Below are 23,329 nucleotides of genomic sequence, written 5' to 3' on the forward strand. Positions count from 1 at the left end.
TTTCGAGGGAGCGGAGAAGGCATGGTTGACAGGTGGCCAGGCAGACCCCGGAAACACTAGTGAGGTGGGCCAACAGAACTCGGAGTCTGGCATCTCTGGCAGGGCGCAGGGTGAGAGGCGGAGACGGGACAACTCTCCCAGCTTTCAGCCCAATTAGGATTTGGGATTGTCTTTTACTCCCTATGAGCGTAAAGTGACGCTGTTTGGGGAGGGCGAGGCCGAAACCTGATCCTCCAGTCTCCGGGCTCCGTTAATGTTTAATCAGATAGGATCGTCCGATGGGGCTCCGGTGGCGTGATCTCCTGGACCGGGGCGTCGGGCACCCACACCCCAGAAAGTTTCCTCCCCGAAGTCGAGGCACCCGTGGCTTCAGGCAGTCTCAACGCCACTCCCCTCTGGGTCCAAGCCTGTGGGAGGGATCCCTGCAGCCAGACTCCGACTGCCCGGGCGGGAAGTGACAGCCGCGAGCCCCAGCACTCTTGGCGCGCTTGGCCCAGCTGGGTCCTGAGCTCCCACTCACCCACGTCCCTCCTCCTTCCAAAAGAGGATGCGGTCTCTTGGGTCCCCAGCAGTTGGAACGCAAATCGCCCTGATGGGCACCGGCAGCTCTACGCGGCCATGGTGGCCACTGCCATCGCTGCTGCTGCTGCTACTGTTCCTGAGCCCCGCGAACGCCCATTCCCAGGAGGACGAGGACGGCGACTATGAGGAGCTGGTACTCGCCTTTCCCTCCGAGGAGGACGGCCCAGCCGAATCGGCCCCGCACATGTCCACTGCCACCTTCCATCGCTGCGCCAAGGTGCGGGCGCTGGGGTAGGAGGCGGTGGCGAACTTGCCACCGGGACGTGTAGGGATGCCACTTCTTCTCCTGCCCAGTTTCCCAGTGTAAGGGAGGGGCTGGAGTGAAGGTCCAGAGAGTCTTCTGCTGGTCCTGTGATTGTTTGGCGCGGTCTGGGGAGGACAGGCTAGGTAGTTGGCGAAAGAGCACTGGCAGCGCTTGGAAACGTGCTCTGGAGCGTGCGGCTGCACGATGCGGTTGGAAGGGTAGCTTGGATGGGGGGGGCGCACTGTCAGCCACGAGGTCGACCAGCAGAGTACTGTCCGGATCGCCTGCTGGGATTCTAGAGGCTCCACTGACCGTGCAGCTCCAAAGGGTGAAGGAGTCAACACCCCAGTGCGCTTAGAATGGCCCAGGGTGCAGGGGAAGCAGACTTATTCCCGTGCGTTCTGACTTGGTTCTGGGAGTCTCCCCGGAGGAGAGTGTAGAGGGTATTGGGGAGAGGGCATCATTTATATAGGGGTGGAGGATGGGGGCGGGAGTCAAATCCTTGGTGCCTTAGAACTCCAACTCAGGCACTGCATTTTTTTTTTTCCGGCTGAATAAAAGAATAAACTGAAGGGGAACGTTTTGAATTATTCTCGAGGTTGATGGGATCTTTGGTTAGAGGAAGGGCTTTCAGTACTGGGGACCTTGGGTGGCTGGTGCGCCAGGGACTCTGGAGCTGAGTCCTGCAGGCAGATGCGGGTCTCCTAGGGTGGGCGTGGCAGGTTCCTGAACCTTTGCTTTGCCCTTGGGCCTGTTCTGTAGGAAGCTGCTGCCTAGGGTGGGGCGGTTGATTCCCTTTAGTTATAACCTTTCAAGGGTTCGGCTGAAATAATGTTACCTGAGCTTTGAATCAGACATGGGGTTATCCTTGGCTGCTTCTCTCTAGCTGTATGGAGCTTGGCAAACTGCTTAAACTTGAGCCTCTATTAAAGGGGAAATGGCAATCCTTTCTGAAAGGGATGAAGGGAAAGGAATTCTGGTGATCCCTGAATGACTCCTGGATGTAAGAATCAGAAGCAGCTACTTGTTGCAGGTAGTTATGTCCCTGGTTGCAGTGTGACCTGGCCACACCCTCCATGCACAGCTGGGTTGGTGGGTGGTGGGCAAATGAGGATTCTGTGCTCAAAGCTGCCTGGCCTGCTCTTCTGTGTGCTGGCATAGTGTCTGGCCTTCATTCAGTTCCCAGCACCCTCTTCTTTCCCCCTGATCCTTTCACCTGTAGAGAATATCTTGAGGCTGTGGTCTCTCCTACCCCCAAATAACTGTTCCGGCAGGAGTGAGTACCCCATCCTGGGAGGTCAGTGAGAGGAGGCTGGATAAGCACCTGGCCACATGCTTGAGGCTGTTTCTTCCCTGGGGGAAGTTTGGAAAAGCTACTTTGTGAAGTTCACTTTTTCTTCCATGCAATGAATATTTCATGGGAATAGAATTTAAAATGAAAATGTTTTTGGCAAACAAAACGGTTTTAGGCCTATCCTTTATTTTCATCCTGAGAAACCAAGGCCCAGAATGGAGGTGCACCAACTCCCTGGTGCGTTGGAATGAGGCTTCAGAGAAATCTTGTTGAACTGTGCAGAGCGTCCTCCTGATTCACAACATTTTCATTTAGTGGCGAGCACCTTACATGGGTCTCTGACCATAAACAGGAGCTCAACAATGAAGGTGGCAGGAGAATTTTACTCTAAGGGAGGGAGCCGCATGAACAAGGTCCAGATCTGGGAAAGGCAGAGGTAGAGCTTAAGGAAGCAGTGACATCTCCATCTCCCGAAGTGTAAATCGTTCTGAAAACAATAGGTATTTTTTTTTAGATTTAGTTTTATATATTTAGAATTTTTAATTGGCATAGTTACTGTACATATTCATAGGGATACAATGTGATATATGGGTACTCGTAGGTAACGTGCAATGATCAAACATTTAGCATTTATTTATGGTTAAAAAATTCCAAATCCTCTCTTCTAGCTATTTTGAGATATGCCATGTATTACTGTTATCTAGAGTCACACAGCTTCAAAACTTTTTAAAAGTCCCCTTGGATGTCCCATCTGCTTTATTTTCAGAAAAGTGTTCCCCACGGGGTCTCGAGACTGGAGCATCCTGAGCCGTCTCTCCTCCTGTCCGTCCTGCTCTTTGCTTCCTCCCCAGGTTTTACTTCCAAAGCTGGTTGATCTTAGCTGTGACATTGTCATTCATCTCCTGCCACCTCACTTTTAAAAAATCTTTCCTTTGACAGACTTTCTGGGTTCTTTTCTGCCTTTCATCTCTGAAAGCAAAAGGCATTTTGTAATCTATTCAGTGGTACATTCTCGCCTGAACTGACACGAGATTGTTCATGATCTTCGTTGATTCCTCTTGTGCACAGACGCATACATTTGGCTGTATAGAAGAAAGTGCTAACTCCTTGGAGTTGGCTCCCTGGTTACCCATTACTGACTTTTAAATCCAAATGAATTCAGATTCTTGAGACCCTTCTGGTCTTAAAACTTTGAATGAAGGGCTGTGGACTCTCCTCTGCTGGAGTGCATAGACAGAGATGCATGTGGGCGGCAGGCTGCAGAGGTATGTTGAGGCAGAGTGGCCAAGGAGGACATGGAGACTGAACTTTATTCATCAGTCTGTGGTGAAGCTTCTTGAGCAGGTGTGTCTGCTTGAGACCAGTTGTAGCTGGCAAGAGCAAGACCAAACAAATCTCTGACAGTCTGCAGCCTTCTGCCTGCATTATACAAACTTCTCTCTTGGCCTTGACAGTAGACCTGTTCCATAGGTATTGTGGTTCTTGTAATACAGAGGAGACATCAGAGGCTCAGAAAGGTTGAGTGACTTGCTCATGGCCACATAGCCAGTAAACCTTGGAGAGATGGGATTCAGGTCCACATTTTCTGGCTCCAAAGCCCATGGATATTCTCTTTTGCACTGCCTCTGAAGGGGAGTCATGGAGGTACTAGGATGGGGAGAAAGTGACTTTTTTTTCTGACTAAGGTATTAGGGAGGGAGTGTGACTGGAAAGGCTCCTGGGAATGGCTGGCTTTTGGGCAGGGCTACCAGGAATGACCAGGCCTGGGTTGTCCCTAGAGAGGTTACAGAAGAGACTTTGTTGTTGAGTGTACCCCACAGTTCCCCTTTGTGCCTGACAAACTCTGAAGTGTATAAACTATGATAATGCTAAGAGTTGGCTTGTGTGTGGGTTTTGCTTTTCAGTCCTAATTTGGTAAATTCTGTTTATAGTTTACTACACTCCATTGTGATTCTTTTGTCATAATCCTAATTTGTAAACAGAGGGGGATAAGGTTAGGGCAGGGCTTATTGGTATTTTTTTTTAACTGGTGCTTTATTGATGAATGGAATTATGGCATTTGCTAGTAAATGGATAGAACTGGAGAACATCATGCTAAATGAAATAAGCCAGACTCAGAAAATCAAGGGTTGAATGAAACCTTTTTGGCTAGAGCAAAATGAGGGGGGGAAAGGGAGTGGGGCTCTGATAGCATAAAGATAAAGGGTAGCTCAGTCGAGCAGAAGGAGACTGTTGGGATTTTAATGTTATTAATGTTACTCTTCCTTGCTTGGAGCCAGGATGCCTGGAGGTTGCCGGGTACCTACGTGGTGGTGCTGGGGGAGAGAAGCCACCGATGGCAGACGGAACGTGTGGCCCGACGTCTGCAGGCCCAGGCCGCCCGCCGGGGTTACCTAACTAAGGTCCTGCATCTCTTCCACGATCTCTTTCCTGGCTTCCTGGTGAAGATGAGCAGTGACCTGCTGGACCTGGTGAGTCACCCTCTCTGGGCATGGCACTTTCTGATGGGGCTGGATGCCACTTACATGTAGAGCATCGACATTAGTGTGCCCATTGCTAAAAATCAGGGGGAGACACAAGTAATTACTGAGTATATACCAAGTGTACCACTGGCACCATGCCTGGTGATTGCTGGCTCAATGGGTAGATGCCTTAGAAGCCTGGCCATCCCCAGTTTATCTGAATTTGAAATGAGGATTCCAAGGTTCAGAAAGGACCATGCAGACAGCTAGGAGTTGGCTTCTATGTGGGTTAGCCGGTGTCTAACCTGGCAATCTACTGGCTGGATGCCTTTTGTGCTAAAGTATCTGCTACTTGTCTCCTATGGGGACAAGGCCCTGGGACACTTGATGGAGACTCAGCCATTTCATAAAAGCATATAAAAGAGGTCTGGGGTTGTGGCTCAGAGCTTTTTCCTGGCATGTGTGAGGCCCTGGGTTCGATCCTCAGCACTACAGATAAATAAATAAAGTAAAAACTCCATTGGCAACTAAGAAATATTTTTTAAAAAATCATATAAAAGGACATGGGGACAGGTTTGATCAGGTGGTGCTGGCAAAATGGCTCTGAAGCAGAGTCCCCCGACCTGTGTCTTCTGCAGGCCCTGAGGTTGCCCCATGTTGAGTACATCGAGGAAGACTCCTCTGTGTTTGCCCAGAGCATCCCATGGAACCTGGAGCGGATCATCCCTGCACACTACCAGGCCACGGAACAAAGAGCCCCCCGTAAGACCCCCGTTGTGCCTGGCCCTCCGCACCCTGGCGGAATGCCCGTGCTCTGTTGTGGTCTCTCTTCTTCTCAGAGGCTTGGGACTCAGCATACTCTGCTGACTCTTCTGCTCTGGTTCCAACAGCTCCCTCTTGCTCTCTCTTCCTCCACCCAGAATGCAGGTGTTTTTCCTTAAGCGATGCTATCTCACCTTCTAGAAGCTCTTGTTCATCTCCTCTCCAAGGCTACACTTGTCTTGGGAAAGGCTGCATCTGACCATGACTCATGGTGTCTGAATGCCCAGCCCTGCAGACAGGATCAGACCTCTGAGTGGGACAGACATGGCCCCGTCTGGACTGCCCCCACCTAGCTCTCGGTCTCCTTGCCTGCCCATCCTGCCTTCAGCTCCATTAGACTGTGTGGGTCTCCCTGGGTGGGCCGTGCCATGTCCCCTCCAGATCTTGCTGCCCATACTTCCTTCTGCCTGGTGCAGCCTGCCTATAAAGGGCGAGGAGGAGAGGCCAAGAAGAATGGCCTGGGTCGTGGCAGGGCCCCATGGGGGACACTGAGTTGGGGAAGGCTGTAAACACACCTGCTTAGGGGAGGAGATCAGTTCTTGTTGGACCATGTTGAGTTTGAGATACCCACAGCCTGAGGTTGAGCTCTGTGGAGAGTCGGTGCAACACGGAGTGAGGCCTCGGATCTCGGGGTGATCACAGCCTCCACCCCTTCCCTGAAAATTGCAGGTCTTTGGGAGCTGCTTCCCTCTCTGAGCCTCTTTGTTCCTCATCTGTAAAATGAGCAGAGTAACCTGCCCTTGTCCTCCTCGCAGGGTTGTTGTGAGGCTCCAGAGAGGTGAAGCATGTACCAATGCTTTGGGAACTGAAAGGTGCAGTGGCTTCTGAGTTGCTGTCCTTGTGACAGGTCAGGGGTTGTGCACAAGGTAGAGGGTGAGGAGATGGAGCGCCTGACACAGGTGGCCGCTGCAGAGGGTGGGGCTTGGTCTGGGCGGACTGTAGCAGAAAGTTCCAGGTTGGTTTTGCAGGAGAAGCTGCCTGCTACTGAAGTGCACCTCTCCAGGTGAGTCCTAAGGCCCCGGGGATCCCAGGTCCACACCCAAGGGCCAGAGGGCAGCGAGGCCCCAGCCAAGCAGGAGTGAGAGAAGGCTGTGCTCCTGAATAAGTTTCTAAGCATGCTGTCATCAAGTACCATAAACCAGAGGCATAGATGAGAGAAGCTTCTTCTGTACAGTCTCCTTCTGCCACAGGGTACAGTGGACAGTAGCATAGAGGATGGAGAGATGATAGGCTGGGGAAATCCAGCTCTGGAAGCATGGTGTTGTATGGTGGGAAGACAGAGGACAGGGGGCTGACCTTGACTGAAATTAGCATGGGATTTCAGAGAAGCCACTGAGATGCTCTGTCGCAGACTGAATGATACACACACTCAGAGCCTGTGAATGTGACCTTATTTGGAATAAAGGTCTAGGTAGATGTAATTAAGAATATTGAGATGAGTCATCCTAGACTGTCCAGCAATTTCTCAATCCAGTGCCTTTCCTTGTAAAAGAGGCAGAAGGACAGTTGAGACACAGAAGAGGAGGCCATATGGAGTGATGGCAGAGACTGGAGGGATTTGACCACAAGCCAAGGAATGCTAGTAGCCACCAGGAAGTGGAAGAGGCTCCCTATTGCCTTTGCAGGGAGTATGGCCTGGTCAACCCCTTGGTCTTGAACTTCTGACCTCTGTATCTGTGACAGAATGTCTATTGTAAGCCACTGGGTTTGTGGTAATTTGTTACAGCAGCTCTACATAACTAATACACATTTTAGTCCTGTCATGAGATGTGACATCATGTCACATTGAAAATGAAGCATTTTCAGTGGGTCACCATGGCAGCCTTAGAAGAAGGTTGTAACAGAGAATGCACAAACCTGGTGCCAAGAGGCCCAGACTCATGCAGCCTCTCCCAACCTCCATTTCCTCAGTGACATGAGCTGGCTGGCTCAGGTGGACCTGCTTTTCTTCTTGAACTCTTCAACTGGATCAGTGACCTTTTAAAGGCTATAAATGTGGGCTTGGTGTATTTACACTATCATATTTATTGTTTTTTGAATGCCCCTTTTGTTAGTGTTATGGAGTCAGAGACCTTGGTTCACTTCCTGTCTCTGTCTTCCAGCTACTTGGCCTTGGACAGTGCTATGCCTTTCTGTGCCTTACCGCATTCGTCTTATAAAATAAAGACATAACAGCACACAGCCTGAATTTTTGTAAGGTTAAACGAATTTATGTATTCACGGTGCTTACAGCAGGGCCTGGGATGTGGTAGACAGCTTGTGTGCAGTAGTTATAACACTGACCTCATGGGTATCCTCTCCCACAAACGCTGCCTTGGAAAGATGGAGGTGGCCTGGTGGAGGTTTATCTCTTGGACACCAGCATCCAGAGCAGCCACCGGGAAATCGAGGGCAGGGTCACTGTCACCGACTTTGAGAATGTACCTGAGGAGGATGGGACACGCTTCCACAGACAGGTGAGCATGACCCTCAGGTGGGAAGGCTGCCCCCATCTCTTACTCCCCTCCTGGAGCTGGTGGGGACCACCCCCTCCCTGGAGCATTGTGGCTACATGACCCAGCAGCCATGTCCCTTCTTTACTGTTGGGTGTGGGGAGGGGGTGTCAGTCTATCCACCCACCACGGATGTGTCATGGGCTGGGTGGGCTTTCTCACGTGGTCCTTGTGTTGCTTGAGCAGGCTAGCAAGTGCGACAGCCACGGCACTCACCTGGCAGGGGTGGTCAGCGGCCGGGATGCTGGTGTGGCCAAGGGCGCCAACCTGCGCAGCCTGCGCGTGCTCAACTGCCAGGGGAGGGGCACTGTCAGCAGCACCCTCATAGGTGAGTGGCAGCCCTTGACAGCACTGGTCTCTCTCCATCTGGACCTGGTGTGGGAGGGGGTGGGTTAAGCCAGAGAGCACTAATTCCCCTGACTGAGAAGGCTGAGGCCACCCCTGCCATGGAGGTCCAGAGTGTTAGAGAGGGCAGGGTCCTGAGGCCACAAGTGCAAATGGAGACACTGAGGTCAAGTGGGTGGAGGCTCTGCCAAGCGGGCGCTCTTCCCACGATTCCTCACTGTCCGCCTTTCCAACTCCTGTGAAATGGAGTTGTCACTTTATCTTGGATTCAGATGAACCCTGAGGTCATCGAAACAAGCTTTCTCCATCTTCCGCTTGCTTCCCTCACTGGCTTCCATGTCTGACTGGGCCCAGCAGGTCACCCTGGCCAGGCAGACTGGGTGGAGGAAATGACAGGGCCTTTTCCAGACTCTGGCGGCTTACTTCATCCAGTCTACCTGGTGGCATCTGGAGACATCTAGCCAAGAGCTAACCTTCTGGAGTCCTGGGTGGCTCTGGCTCACCATCATCCTGTTGAGCCCACATACTGAGCAAAGGACTTCATATAGCAGGCCTTGAGACTGGCATGTGACACCTGTTAAACCATTTGTCCAACCCGCCAGAGACGGGTGCCTTGCTCGGGTGACACAGCTAGAGTCTGTGATCTCACTGGAGAAAGGGCTGGCTCTGGGCATTGGTTTGACCCCTACTGGCTCTCAGCTGGCAGAGACTGCATGGCTCAGGAGCCTGCCTGTGCCCATGAGCTCTGCCCTCCTTCCTCCAGAGACCTCACTCAGTCTTTTCTGACCGTCTTCTAACAAATTGGAGGGGGCCTTCCCATAGGCTGGTGGTCATCTGCTCAAAGTAAACAAATGAATGGTTTAGATGTTAGTCATATAAAACAAAAAAAAACTGCCTTCACAGCAGCATTTAGACAGGGAGTGTGACAGCATTTAGACAAAGGTGACACAAAATGAAACATCATCCTGTGCCCCTGTGGGAAGGGGGTGCAGGGGGCAAGCACATCTCCCCAGGAGGTGACTGGCCTTTGTTCTCTCAGGCCTGGAGTTTATTCGGAAAAGCCAGCTGGCCCAGCCCGTGGGGCCGCTGGTGGTGCTGCTGCCCCTAGTGGGTGGCTACAGCCGGGTCCTCAATGCTGCCTGCCGGCACCTGGCAAGGACTGGAGCGGTGCTGGTGGCCGCTGCGGGCAACTTCCGGGACGATGCCTGCCTTTACTCCCCAGCCTCAGCTCCAGAGGTAGGTGCCAATGTGGCTGCTCCCAAGGAAGGCGGGGGAACAGGCAGGCCCCCGGGTTTCACGTGGGGTGTTGTTGCTGGAGGCTGAGCTGCTGCAGCTTTGGAGGAAGTTGTCAGCCCCTGAGTGCAGAAGCCAGGGAGGGGGCTGCGCCTCTGCTGTGCCAGAGTCTGGAAGGAGCAGCGCCCCAACTCTCCCTCCCCATGTAGCCACACCCCATGGCCTGTCCTGACCACTTTCTTTCTGAAAGTTTTCTGAATGCCCTGCCCCTTTCCTCCTCCCAAGGACCTGCTTCCCTAGGGTGGAGAGAATGGCATCCTCAGCCTTCTCCCACCTTCTCCTGCTTCCCCTCCCAGGCTACCCTATGAGGGCCCTGGGGCTCCACCTAAAGCACAAGCCAGCCCTCCCCTTTCTCCTGTCCAGCACCCCCACTGGCCATGCCCCCCCAAGGCCCCGGCCCCTAGCCTTCATGACTGACCGCCTTTGCAAGGCCAATGAGATTGGGAGCCATGGAAGGTCCAAAGCCACTCATGTGAGGAACGTCCTGAGCCCTGCTGTGTGTCTGTTGCTATTGCAGGCCTGTTCCAGGCAGGGGGGCATGTGAACACCTCTTCTATGGAGGAGCTGACAGTGTTGGGGGGCACCTTGTCCTTCATCTGAGTAGCACTTGCAGGACACCCACCATGTGTCAGGCTGTCTGGGTGCTGGTAGTACCAAAGAGAAGGACTCTTGTTCCGCTTGGGGGGCTTCATGGTCTGGCGTGGGGCCTGGCGGGAGGTGCAGGTACAGTCCTGGTAGTATGACCCGGGCCTTCTCTAGCCCAGCAGAGCCTTCCCCAGGTGCTGAATTCAAAATTGCCTAAAACCCAGCACAGTGTCTCCGCCTTGCTGCGCTGGATTTCCCCATGAGGTTTATAGCTGCCGAAGGGCATGGGGTGGTTTCCTGTTTACCGTGGGTCTCCCCACCAGGATGAAAGATCCACAGGGGCATCAGGAATGATGCTGGGCACATGGTTGACTCTTTTCTCTTTTACCCACCTCCTCATCTTTCCAGGTCATCACAGTTGGGGCCACCAATGCCCAGGACCAGCCAATGACCCTGGGGACCTTGGGGACCAACTTTGGCCGCTGTGTGGACCTCTTTGCCCCAGGAGAGGACATTATTGGTGCCTCCAGTGACTGTAGCACTTGCTTCGTGTCACAGAGTGGGACATCACAGGCTGCTGCCCATGTGGCTGGTGAGTCACCCCCTGTCATCCTGGCCACCATGATGCTAACAGCCCCTTGGTCAGGCAGGCAGGCTCTGTGCTAGGACCTCTGAGTGCCAGGCTCTGTGATGGAGGACCAAACATGAGGAAGACCTGAGGGGCCTGTGTTAGTTGGCTTCCTATTACTGTGACAAAACACTTGGGTGATCAACTTAAAGGAGGAAAGTTCTGTTTCAACTCATGGTTTCAGTCCAGAGTCTTGGCCTCATTTTCTCTGGGTCTTTGGTGAGGCAGAACATCCTGGTGGAGAGTGTGTGGTGGAACAAGTTGCTCATGGTGACTGGAAAGAGACAAGAAGAGGCCAGGGTCCCAATATCCCCTTCAAGGTCATGCCCCCAATTTCCACTAGGTCCCCTCTCCTATAGGTTCCACCACCTTCCAACAAACAGCATGTTTGTTGTGACAAACATCTTTAAATAAATCAACAAACAAAAAACCTTAGAGGAGGAAAGATTTGTTTTTGGTACATGGTTTCAGAGATTTGAGTCCATGGTTGGCTGACTCAACTGCCCTGGGCCTGAGGTGAGGCAGAGCAAAGCTCCCCAGCTCATGGCCACCAGGAAGCAAAAACAGAAGGGGCTGGGGACAAGATGCACCCTTCCAGGGCATGTTCCCAGTGACTGGTTTTCTCCAACCATGCCCTACTGCTTACAATGTCTATCACCTCCCAAGAGTCCCTTCAGCTACCAATGGATTAGTCCACTGATGAGATTAGCACTTCTCCGCAGCCCCTGCCTCTGAACACTGCTGCATTGGGAGCCAAGCCTTCAATACATGAGCCTTTGGGGGACATTCCAGATCCAAACCATAACGACTAGACACGGTGGTAGTGCAAAGTCTGAAATCCCAGGTACTCAGGAGACTGAGGCTGGAGGATCTCAAGTTCTAGGCCAGCCTGGGCAACTTAGTGAGACCTTATTCCAAAATAAAAAATTTAAAAGAGGGCCAGGAATTTACCTTAATGGCAGAGTGCTTGCTAGTATGTGCCAAGCCTTGGGTTTGATCCCTAGTTCTATCCCCCCCACCAAAAAAAAGAAGAAAGAAAGAAAGAAAGAAAGAAAGAAAGAAAGAAAGAAGGAAAGAAAGAAAGAAAGATCCAAACCATAACAGTGCCCTCAAGAACACTCAGTCTGATAGGTTAGGCAGATGACAAACAAAAGGAACACAAAGTAGTCAGAGCTCTGTCAGAGGGAACCCAGAGGAGGCACCTGTACAGCCTGAGGGGTCAGGGAAGGCTTCTTGGAGAAGGGACATTTGATTTATGGTTTTGTGGCTGCACAGAAGTTCTCCTGAACATGAATCACCAAGACCCAGCGGCAGACGAGCAGATCATCTGCCTGATTTCACTAAGCCGGGGATTGCAGGTGGCTTAACTTCAGGAAGAACAGCTTGGTTGTTTTTGTGTCTGTCTGTGCATGTGCACCCTAGCAGGAGTGCCTGGCAGAGAAGGAAGGCCAGACCACGATATCTCCTCCTCCGCACCCCCCCCACCAGGCATTGTGGCCATGATGCTGACAGCTGAGCCGGAGCTGACCCTGACCGAGCTGAGGCAGAGACTGATCCACTTCTCTGCTAAAGATGTCATCAACAAAGCCTGGTTCCCTGAGGGCCAGCGGGTACTGACTCCTAACCTGGTGGCTGCACTGCCCCCCAGCACCCATTCAGCAGGTAAGCAAGCTGGCAGGATGGGCAGAGTCTGGCCTGGGACTGAGAGGCCTGTGTGACCTTGACAAGTCTCCCCTCTGCTTGGTGTCTGAAGGAGGATTGTGCCACCTCGAGAGGGGACTGGACTTGGATAAGGCTTTGCAACATTTTTATAGGGGGTTTTATAGAAGAAGTGCAATGTGTTCTTTCAGCCTACCACCCACCTCCCATGAACTAAAGCTTTTTCTAGCACCCCCTGGTGGATGCTCCTCCATCCCTGCATCACCCCCTCACCCTGGGCTTTGTCCCGCAGAAGGACAGCTGTACTGCAGGACGGTGTGGTCGGCACACTCAGGGCCCACACGGACAGCCACAGCCATGGCCCACTGTGCCCCAGGCGAGGAGCTGCTGGGCTGCTCCAGTTTCTCCAGCAGCGGGAAGCGGCGGGGAGAGCACATCGAGGTGACCTTACCCCTCTGTGTGTGTGTGTCTTCATGGGAAGCAGGGTTCTCACTTCTAGGACCTGATCAGCCCCCAGCCCTAGTGACTGGACCCCAGTCTCCACCTGCCAGTTGAAAGTGCTGACCAGTGCAGGGGTGGGGGGCTGCTGGTGCACATACCTAGAGGGCTTCCTGGAAGAGTGCAGGACATCCTGGGCCCGCCTGGTGCAGGGGAGGACAGTGACTTCCCTGGACCTAGCATCCCCAGGGCCCATTTACTCAGAGGGTCCCTGGTTCTGGGAGTTGAGGAATCTCCATCTTGCAATCGGATCGGTGCTGGTGCTTCAGGGGTGACACATGAACTCTTACCACTGTGTTTGGAGGGCAGGGCTGTGCCTGGCTGGGAGGGTGGGGGCCACTAGGCATTCTGGCCTAGGAGATCGGTTGGCTGTGAGTGCTGGCTTAGGGGCCAGGTGGGTTAAGGGAGTGGGGTGGGTCCTTGTGTCAGTGTCTTAGATTTCATGTATCTTCATTTTGAGGTCACGGTCAGTTTCTGGAAGAACTTTATAAATCACACAGCTGCCCACTGGCAGAAGAGTCTGCCTCTGGCAGGAGTGAGCTCCTTGTCCCCAGAGGAGTGGGAACCAGAATGTGTTGAGGATTCCAAGGGCTTGGACTGGGTCGATGCCTTCTGGCCCCAGCATCTGGTGTTTCCCAGGCTATTTCTAAAGTGGTTTCCTCTTTCTGTCTTTGGTCCTCAGACCCGAGGGAGCCGGCATGTCTGTCTGGCCCTTAACGCTTTTGGAGGTGAGGGTGTCTACGCCGTTGCCAGGTGCTGCCTGCTACCCCAGTCCAACTGCAGTGTCCACACAGCTCCTCCAGCCAGGGCGGATAAGGAGACCCGTGTCCACTGCCACCAAGAGGACCAAGTCCTCACAGGTAGGAGGCGGGGCCCTGCCTTGGGGTGAGGAGGAGTCCCTGTCTCCTGACATGGCCAGCCTCTGTATGGTCCTCAGGAGTACGATTGGTCAGACCTCTGGAGCCTGAGTGCTACTTGCAAACTCCCCTTCTGCCACCTTCACAGTGTGACCCCGGCAGGCAACTCTCTCTGTTTCAGCTTTCCTCTGCATAAGAGGGTAGCACCTACCTCCATGGATGGGATGAGAAGGGTGGCATTTGGAACAGGGGCCTGCAGCTCTGTGTGCCCTTCACCAAGGCAGCCCAGGACAGCAGGTACAGGGTAGAGCAGGCTCCGGGGCCTGGAGTGAACCTGAGAATTCCACTCTCCTGCTCAATAGTTGGGCAAGTAAATCAGCAGCTCTGTGCTTTACTTTCCTCATTAGTAAATTGGAGAGGATGGGTGCTATGCACTGAGCCTGATGCTGGGATTGTATACATTCTAGCTGCTGTTATTATTGTTTATTTTCACATTTTTAATTGGTGCCTTATAGTTGTACATAAGGATGGGATTTGTTGCACACAATATAACAATGTAATCTGGCCAATATCACTCCCCAGCAGTTTCCTCTGCCTCCCGACTCTCATCCTTTGGCCCTTTATTGACCTCTCTTTGATTTTTAGGAGATCCACCCCTGACTTTCTTTTCCTTCTTCCTCTCTAGCTTTCACAAATGAGAGAAAACATTCCACCCTTAACCTTCTGAGTTTGACTTATTTCACTTAAGATGATGGCCTCTAGTTCCTTCCATTTTCCTACAAATGCCATTTTTCTTTATGGCTGAATAAAACTCCATTGTGTGCATATACATCACATTTCTTTATCCATTCAAACAATGATGGACACCTAGGCTAGTTCCATAGTTGGGCTATTGTGAATTGTGCTGCTATAAACATGACTATGCATGGGTCACTATACATGATGGCTTTGATTCTTCAGGATAAATACTGAGGAATGGGATAGCTGGGTCGTAGGGTGGTTCCATGCCTAGCCTTTTGAGGACACTCCATACTGATTTCCATAGAGGTTGTACTAATTTACAGTCCCACCAACAGTGTAAAAGTGTTCCCTTTTCTCCACATCCTGTCCAGCATTTATTATCATTTGTGTTCTTGATGACTGCCATCTGACTGGTGTGAGATGAAATCTCAAGGTAGTTTTGATTTGCATTGCCCTAATTGATGATGATGTAGAACATTTTTCATGTAATTGTTGGCCATTTGTATTTCTTCTTTTGAGAAGTGTCTGTTTAGTTCATTTGTTCGTTTATTAATTGGGTTATGTGACCTTTTGGTGTGAAGTTTTTTGAGTTCTTTGTATATTCTAGATATTAATCCTCTGTCAGAAGAGTAGCTAGGAGTATTTTCTCCCACTCTGTAGGTTCTCTCTTTGCATTCCTTATTGTTTCCTTTGCTGTGCAGAAGCTTTTTAACTTGATGCCACTCCATTTATTAACTCCTGGCATTACCTCCTGAGCTGTAGGGATCCTATGGAGAGGGTTGTTGCCTGTGCCTAAATGCTGGAATGTTGACCCTAAGATTTCTTCTAGGAGTTACAGTTTCAGATCTAATTCCTAGGTCTGTGATCCATTTTGAGTTGATTTTTGTGTGGGGTATAAGGGCTTAATTTCATTTTTCTACATATGGATAACCAGTTTCCCAACACCATTTGTTAATTTGTCTTTTCTCCAAGGCATGTTTTTGGCAATTTTGTCAAGGATCAGATGACTGTAGATGTGTGGGTTTGTCTCTGTGTCTTCTCTTATGTGCCATTGGTCTATGTGACTGTTTTTATGACAGTACCATGTAGTTTTTGTCACTATAGCTCTTTGGTATAATTTGAAGTCAGGTATTGTGATGCCTCCAGCATTGCTTTTTGTGGCTTAGAATTGCTTTGGCTCTTCTGGGTCATTTATTCTGCCAAATGAATTTTAGGACTGTTTTTTCAAGTTCTGTGAAGAATGTCATTGGTACTTTGATGGACATTACATTGAATCTGTATCGTGCTTTTGGTTGTGTGGCCATTTTAACAATATTATTTCTTCCTATCCAGGAACATGGAACGTTTCCATCTTCTGAGGTCTTCTTTAATTTCTTCCTTCAATGTTCTGTAGTCTTCATTACAGAGGTGTTTTGTCTCCTTGTTTGGATTTATTCCTAGTTTTTTTGTGTGATTTTTTTGAGACGTTTGGGAATAGAATTATTTTCTTCATTTCTTTCTCAGCAGATTCATTGTTTATATATAGGAAAGCAATTGATTTTTGTATGTTGATTTTGTAAGCGGCTCCTTTGCCAAATTTGTTAATTAGCTGTAGCAGTCTTTTGGTCGAGTTCTTTGAATCTTCTACGTGTAGGATCATATCATTTGCAAAAAGTGATAATTTGACTTCTTTCTTTCCTTTTTTTTTTAAAATCCATTTTCTGTTTTTTCTCTTGCCTAATTGCTCTGGCTAGAATTTCTAGCACTATAATAAACAGGAGTGGACATCCTGTTAATCCAAGATTTTAAAGGAAGTACTTTCAGGTTTCCCCCATGTATTATGTCAGCTTTTTCCCTGCTGTGACTAAAAGACCTGACAAGAACAACTGCAGAGTAGGGAAAGTTTATTTGGAGACTCACGGTTTCAGAGGTCTCCATCTATAGAAGGCCTGCTCAATTCCTCAGAGCTCAAGGAGCGGTAGAAAATCATGGTAGGACAGTGGTGCAGGGAAGCAGCTCACATGATGATCAGGAAGCAGAAAGAAAGGCTCCACTCAACAGGTATAAAATATATACCCCAAAGGCTCACCCCCAGTGACCCACCTTCTCCAGGCACAACCTACCCACTTTCAGTTACCACTCAGTTAATCTGCACCAGGGGATTAATTCAATGATTGGGTTAAGGCTCTCACAACCTAATCATTTCTCCTCTACACCTTCTTGCATTTTCGCACACAGGAGCTTTTAGGGGGATATCTTACATCCAAACCATAACATTCCACCCCTGACCCCAAAAGCCCATGACCATCTCACAATGCAAAATACATTTTGTCCATTTCCAAGAGTCCCCATAGTCTGACAGTTCCAAGATTGCCTAAAAGTTCAAGTCCACAGTCTCCTCTGAAACTCAGGACAAGCTTGCATCGTGAACTCCTGTATAAATCAAAAGCTACTTACAAGTGTCCAGTAGATACAGGTACAGAATAAACATTTCCACGCAGAAAAATAGGGGCATAGAAAGAAGGGATGGGACCAAAGCAAGACTGAAATCCAGCTGGGAAAACAAGTCCTGTAGTTTCGTGTCCGGCATCTGGGGCACATGGCATGGAGATGTTCTGCTCAAAGGACTTGCTCCTCCCCTGCAGCCATGTTGGTTGCAGCCCAAGTGGCTTTTCTGTTGGCTTGTCTCTGGTCAATTTCTGCAGCTTTCCACGGATGACGTGCCATATTACTGGCATTTCCTAATCTTGGAGATCTCCACTGCAGCTTTGGCTTCCTCCCCACATCTCCATGCTTTGCCCTCTCAGGGGCCATCTGCAGGAATTCTGACACTGCTGTACTCTGTCTGGCCTCCCAGGCCTTCCTTTGAAATCTTGATGGACGTCTCTATAACCTCCTAACTCCAGCATCTTGCATTCCTGCAGAACCAGTTGACACCAAGGTCTGCTGCCATCTTGAGCAGGAACCAAGCCTCCAAGGACACTGGCTGTAGCAGCCTCTGAGTGTCCGGGTAGCTGAGCATGTTGAAAAATTTCCTTGTGCAAGAAGAGTACACCACTGGTCTCTTCCCAAGAGATGTTTTACTTTTACTTCCTTGAGTCTGAGATGGATATGATCTCGCCAATTCCTGAAATGCCCTTAAGCCATCTTCCCTGTGGTCTCTGGGCAAAGTCTTTAATGTTTCTTTAATGGCAGTAAAGTCTTTAATAACTGTAACTTCCTTAGCACCAGTTTTGCTCCCTCCTTTCAAATACAAGTTTTTCAAATACTTCTGCTCCTGAATATCACAAAAAACTTGATTTAAAGCTGCAGCAATATCCATGCCACTGCCTGAATGCTATGCTGCATAGATATTTCTTTTGCCAGATTAAGAAGTCCATCACTTTTAAAATCAGCCTCACCCAAAGTTTAAAAACATGGGCTTTTTAAAGATAACTTCTCAGCCAGAACATAACAAGCCTTTAGTCCAATTGCTGATAGTGCCCTCCTTTTCCTTTAAAACCTCATGAGCCCTGTCTTCCTATTGGCATGCTGGTCTTCTGAGTTCCCACCACTATCAGCCATTAAGCTCTGCTTAAAACAATCTAAAGCATTTCCATCTTGCACTGTTACACATCTCAACATTCCTCCAACCAATTCCCAAAAAGCTTCTGAACCATTCGGTCAGTTTAGTTAAAGCAATGACCCCACTCTTGGTACCTATTTCTGTTTTAGTCATCTTTTTTTTTTTTTGCTACTACAACTAAAAGACCAAACCAGGACAACTTTAGAGTAGGAAAAGTTTATATAAGAGCCCATGTTTTCACAGGTCTCAGTCCAAAGACAGCAGACTCCATTCTTTCGGGTCCAAGGTGAGGCAGAACATCATGGCAGAAGAGTGTTGTGGAGGGAAGCAGTCACATGATTATCAGGAAGCAGAGAGAGTCTCCACTGGCTCCAAAGGCACCTGCCAATGACCCAGCTCCTCCAGCCACATCCCACCTGCCTGTAATTACCACTTGATTAATTCCCATAAGGGGATTGATTCAACTCATGGGTTAAAGCTCTCATAACCCAGTGATTTCTCCTCTAAACCTTCTTGAATTGTCTTCCACATGAGCTTTGGGGGACACATCACATCCAAACCATAACAGAAATGCTTTCAGTTTTTCCCCCATTTATTGGAGGTTTGCTTTGGGTTTTTTATATATGGCCTTTAATGATGTTGGGCTATGTTCCTTCTATCCCTAATTTCTTCAGTTTTTTCATCATGAGTGGGTGATTAATTTTTTCAAAGACTTTCTCTGCATCTGTGAGATGTCCAAGTGATGTTTTTTGGTCCTTAATTCTGTTTATGTGATAATTTTACATTTATTGATTTGCCTATATTAAACAATCCTTGCATCTCTGGAATAACACCAGCTTGATCATGATGTACAATCTTTTTAATATGTTGGTGAATATGTTCTGCTAATGTATTTCTTGAAGATTCATCAGGGATATTGGTGGTTTTCTTTCCTTGATGTGTTCAGATTTATTTGGTTTGGGTATGAATGTGATACTAGCTTCATAGAAAGAATCTGGATATATCCCATTGCTTTCTACTTCATGTAGTAATATGAGGAGTATTGTCATTGGTTCTTCTTTAAAGTCTTGGTGGAATTCAGCTGAGAATACATCTGGTCCTGGGCTTTTCTTTGTTTTGTCTTTTTATCACTGCTTGTATCTAATTATAATTTATTGATCTTTTTAGGGTTTCTGTGTCCTCGGGAGAGAGAGAATTTTAATATTTATTTTTTTTAGTTATCTGCGGATACAACATCTTTGTTGGTATGTGGTGCTGAGAATCGAACCCGGGCCGCACGCATGCCAGGCGAGCGCGCTACCGCTTGAGCCACATCCCCAGCCCTCTGTGTCCTCTTGATTCAGTTTTGGGAGATTGTATTTGTCTAGAAATGTATCCACTTCTTCTAGGTTTTCCAATTTATTGGAGTATAAATTTTCAAAATATTGATTTAATGATCTCCTAGATGTCTGTGGTGACTTCTCCATTTCATCTATAATTTTATTAATTTGAATTTTCTTTCTTTTTCTTTTAGTTAGTTTGGTTGAGGGAACATCATTTTTTGTTGTTGTTGTTGTTTTAAATCAATCTTGTTTATCTTTTCAAAGAACCAATTCTTTGATCCTTTGTATTGCTTTTCCTTTTATTCTCAATATCATTGGATTGAACTCTCACCTTAATTATTTCCTTCCTTCTACTGATTTTGGAATTGCTTTGTTCTTCTTTTTCAAGGACCTTGGGTGCATCATTAAGTTGTTTATTTGGGATCGTTCTGATTTTCTTATGTAGACACTCATAGCTATAAACTTTCCTCTTAGAACTGCCTTCATAGTGTCCCACAGATTCTGATATGTTATATCACTATTCTCACTTGAGCCTAAGAATTTTTTTATTGGCTCTTTTTAGTTATATATAACAGCAGAATCCATTTTAATATAATTATACAAGCATGGAATATATGTTATTCTAGTTAGAGTCCCATTCTTATGGATGTACACGGTAGTGTACATTCAATGTACACTGTTGGTTTCATATCTGTACATGGGAAATTATGTGTGATTCATTCCACTTTCTTTTCTTTGCTTATCTCCCCACTATTCCTTCTGTTCCCCATTGTCTTATATAGTGCTTCTATTCTTTCCCTCACCAGTCCCTTGAGTCTAAGAATTTTTAAATTTCTCCCTTGATTTCTTCTGTCACCCATTCATCATTCAAAAGAGTATTGTTCAATCTCCATGGTTTATATAGATTCTCTAGGGTTTGTCATGTTGATTTCTAATCTTATACCATTATGATCTGATAAGATACAAGTAATTAAATTTAATTTTTTTGTATTTATCAAGATTTGCTTGATGCCCTAAAATGTGGTCTCTTTTGGAGAAGGCTCCATGGGCCACTGAGAAGAAAATGTATTCAGCTATTGTGAGATAAAATATGCTATAGATGTTTGTTAGGTTCATTTGATTATAAAATTTTTCAGATCCAAGGAGTCTTTGCTGAGTTTGTCTTGATGACCTGTCTAATGGTGAGAGAAGTGTATTGAAATCACCCAGGGGGTCTATCTGAAGCTTTGAGTAGTGTTTTTTGGTTTTTTTGGTAATTAATTGCACCCATTGTTAAAACATATTATTTATTTTTATTATATCTTTTTGTTGGATTGTTCCCCTTACTAACATGAGTGGTCTTCTTTGTCTCTTATGATTAATTTTGTGTGAAATCTGCATTATCAGATATGAGAGTAACTACTCTTGTTTGTTTTGGGGCTCCATTTGCATCATGAATCAATTTCCATCATTTTGCTTTCAGCCGTGACTGTCTTTGCTTGTAAGGGTGTCTGTTGCTCACAACAAATAGTCAGATCTTGTTTATTAATCCTTTCTGCCATCCTATATCTTTTAATTGGAGAGTCAAAACCATTTATATTTAATGTTATTATAGACAGATGTTAATTTTTACCATTTTGATTTATTTATAATGCTTAGTTTGATCCTGTTTCTCATTTGTTTAGCTAGTTCTCAATGAGATTTGTCAATTGTGAACTTTGAGGTCTATTTTTTTATTTCTTCTGTGTGAAGTATTTATTTAAGTAAGTTCTGTAGTGCTGGTTTAGTTGTCATGAATTCCTTTATTTTCTGGTTATTTTGGAGGGTTCTTAATTCATCTTTGATTCTGAAGGATAACTTTGCTGCATGTAGCAGTCTTGGCTGACAGTTGTTTTCTTTCAGGACTTGGAACACATTGTTCCAAGCCCTCATGGCTTGTAGTTTGTGCTGAGAAATCAGAAGTGATTCTAATTGGCTTGCCTCTAACTGAGAACTGATGTTTTTCTCTTGAGACTTTAAAAATTATATCCTTGTTCACTCTACTAGGTATTTCAATTACCATGTGTCATGGAGAGGTTCTTCTTTGCCTTGTGTATTTGGAAATATGAATCCCTTCTCTATCTAGATGTCCATCTCATTCTGAAGGCTTTGAAACTTTTCTGTAATCATTTCCCTGAAGAGTATGAATGTATCAACCCACATTTCACAAACCTTCTCAATTCTTAAATTTGGTCTCTTTATGTTGTACCAGAGTTCTTGTATGTTCTGGTCAGGCCTATTTATTTATTTATTTATTTATATGGTCTGAATGTTCAAAGCTGGGCACTTTGTCTTCCAACTCTGAGATTCTGTCTTCAGCATGGGCTCCTCTGTTAGAGAGACTTTCCACTGAACATCTTCTTTAATTTATTGTGTCTTTCATTTCCATGGCTTCTGTTTGGTTCTTTTTCAAACATTTCTATCTCCTTATAGAATTTGTCATTCATATTCTGTACTGGTTTTCTTAATTCATTCAGTTGTTTTTCTGTGTTCTCTTGGAATTCATTGATAATTTTGATAATGATTTTTTTAAAAAAATTCCTTATCTGATATTTCATTTACTTCAATATTTGGATGGTCATTTTCTGGTGAATTATAAAGTTAAAGAGGTGTTAGCTTTTATTTTCATATTGTTGTATTCCTGTGTGGGATTTATGTATCTGTTTGGAGTTATTTCTCTTCCACTCTTATGTGTGGGCCTTTTTAGGGTACAGTCTTCACCTCCACAGTGCCTTAGAGGATCTAGATTGAGACCCTGTTGGAGGTACAGTATCCACAGCCTTTGTGTTATTTTTCTCTGTTTTTTGTGTTAAAGTATAGCTGAAGACTGAGTGTCATCGATATATGTGCAGAGCAAGGTACGCTGTCTTTTGTTTGAGTTTAGTTCATCAGAAGAGTCCTCACCCTGTGAACTAGTAGTGTCCCCATAGTTCCCCAGCATCTCACAGATTAGTGGGGTACAAACAATAGCAACAATTAATGCCAACAATATACAGCATTAAAATAAATACCCAGTTCCTACTAAGACATCTACTTTATTAATTGCTATGAAAAACCAGAAATGGTGGCATCAACAGTTGCCAACAGCAAAAACAATAAGTAGCCATGAATTATATCTGTCTTTAAACCAAACAATAGGTGTCAACTCTGTCAGCCATAGCAGTATAATTGCAACAGCATTAATGTTGGGGGCAGGGGTATGTAAGCCAATTAGTGCTAAAAGATGGTAAGAATACAGTTAATTAAGAAAAAAAATGTGATAAGAAGGTAGAGAAGGTTTTTCAGTTGAAAAAAGTGAACAAAGAGAATGCAGAAGAGATGTAGCAGGTGATGGAGGAAAGGAAGGAGAAGAAAAAAATAGAGGTAACCAAGTAGAGTGAGAGAGAAAAGAGAGAATTTGGCTTCTAGTAGAAGATACAAAGAGAAATGAGAAAAAAACAAACAAAAACAATACAAAACCAAGCCAAAACATGCTAAGCAAAAACCCTAACCCTCAAAGTACAAGGCAAAGAAAAAAAACTACATTAAAAAAATGCTAAAAATGAGAAACCCAAATATGTATATGTATATGAATATATGTCCGTATACCAATTAGCACAGAAGAAACAACACACAAACACAAAACAAAATAAAACAAAATGAGAGAGAGACAGAGAGAGAGAGAGAGAGAGAGAGAGAGAGAGAGAGAGAGAGAGAGAGAGAGAGAGAGAAGTTTCTTATTGGAAAATGAAGGTAATGAAGGTATTGTCTCACTGGTCAAAATAGTCAACGAGAATAGATGGTCCCTGTCTATGCCTGATTGTTTTTCTTTCTCTTTCTTCTTGAGCTACGTACTGAGAGTGGAGTAAGGGCTCCCCTTCCTCTTTCTGTGTTGCTCACCATGCTGCCTGTTAGAGTAGCTTAAGACCAAACCTGGTTCAAATAATTCTCAGCTTCCCTTCTC

General features: G+C 47.0%; 1 protein-coding gene across 1 annotated transcript in view; it reads left to right on the forward strand.

The window, feature by feature from the left end:
* The first annotated feature begins 284 nt into the window (after positions 1-284).
* The window catches only part of Pcsk9 (proprotein convertase subtilisin/kexin type 9), a 28,784-nt gene continuing 5,739 nt past the window's right edge, over positions 285-23,329 (forward strand). Inside the window, exons 1-10 of the mRNA XM_078026339.1 lie at positions 285-799; positions 4,400-4,591; positions 5,221-5,344; positions 7,727-7,860; positions 8,083-8,224; positions 9,281-9,477; positions 10,528-10,711; positions 12,236-12,409; positions 12,699-12,847; positions 13,587-13,764. Coding sequence (XP_077882465.1) covers positions 548-799; positions 4,400-4,591; positions 5,221-5,344; positions 7,727-7,860; positions 8,083-8,224; positions 9,281-9,477; positions 10,528-10,711; positions 12,236-12,409; positions 12,699-12,847; positions 13,587-13,764 — 1,726 coding nt within the window. The 5' untranslated portion in view covers positions 285-547. The remainder of the gene's footprint in view (positions 800-4,399; positions 4,592-5,220; positions 5,345-7,726; positions 7,861-8,082; positions 8,225-9,280; positions 9,478-10,527; positions 10,712-12,235; positions 12,410-12,698; positions 12,848-13,586; positions 13,765-23,329) is intronic.

This window comes from Ictidomys tridecemlineatus, chromosome 11 (assembly GCF_052094955.1).
Source record: "Ictidomys tridecemlineatus isolate mIctTri1 chromosome 11, mIctTri1.hap1, whole genome shotgun sequence".
Lineage (NCBI taxonomy): Eukaryota > Metazoa > Chordata > Mammalia > Rodentia > Sciuridae > Ictidomys > Ictidomys tridecemlineatus.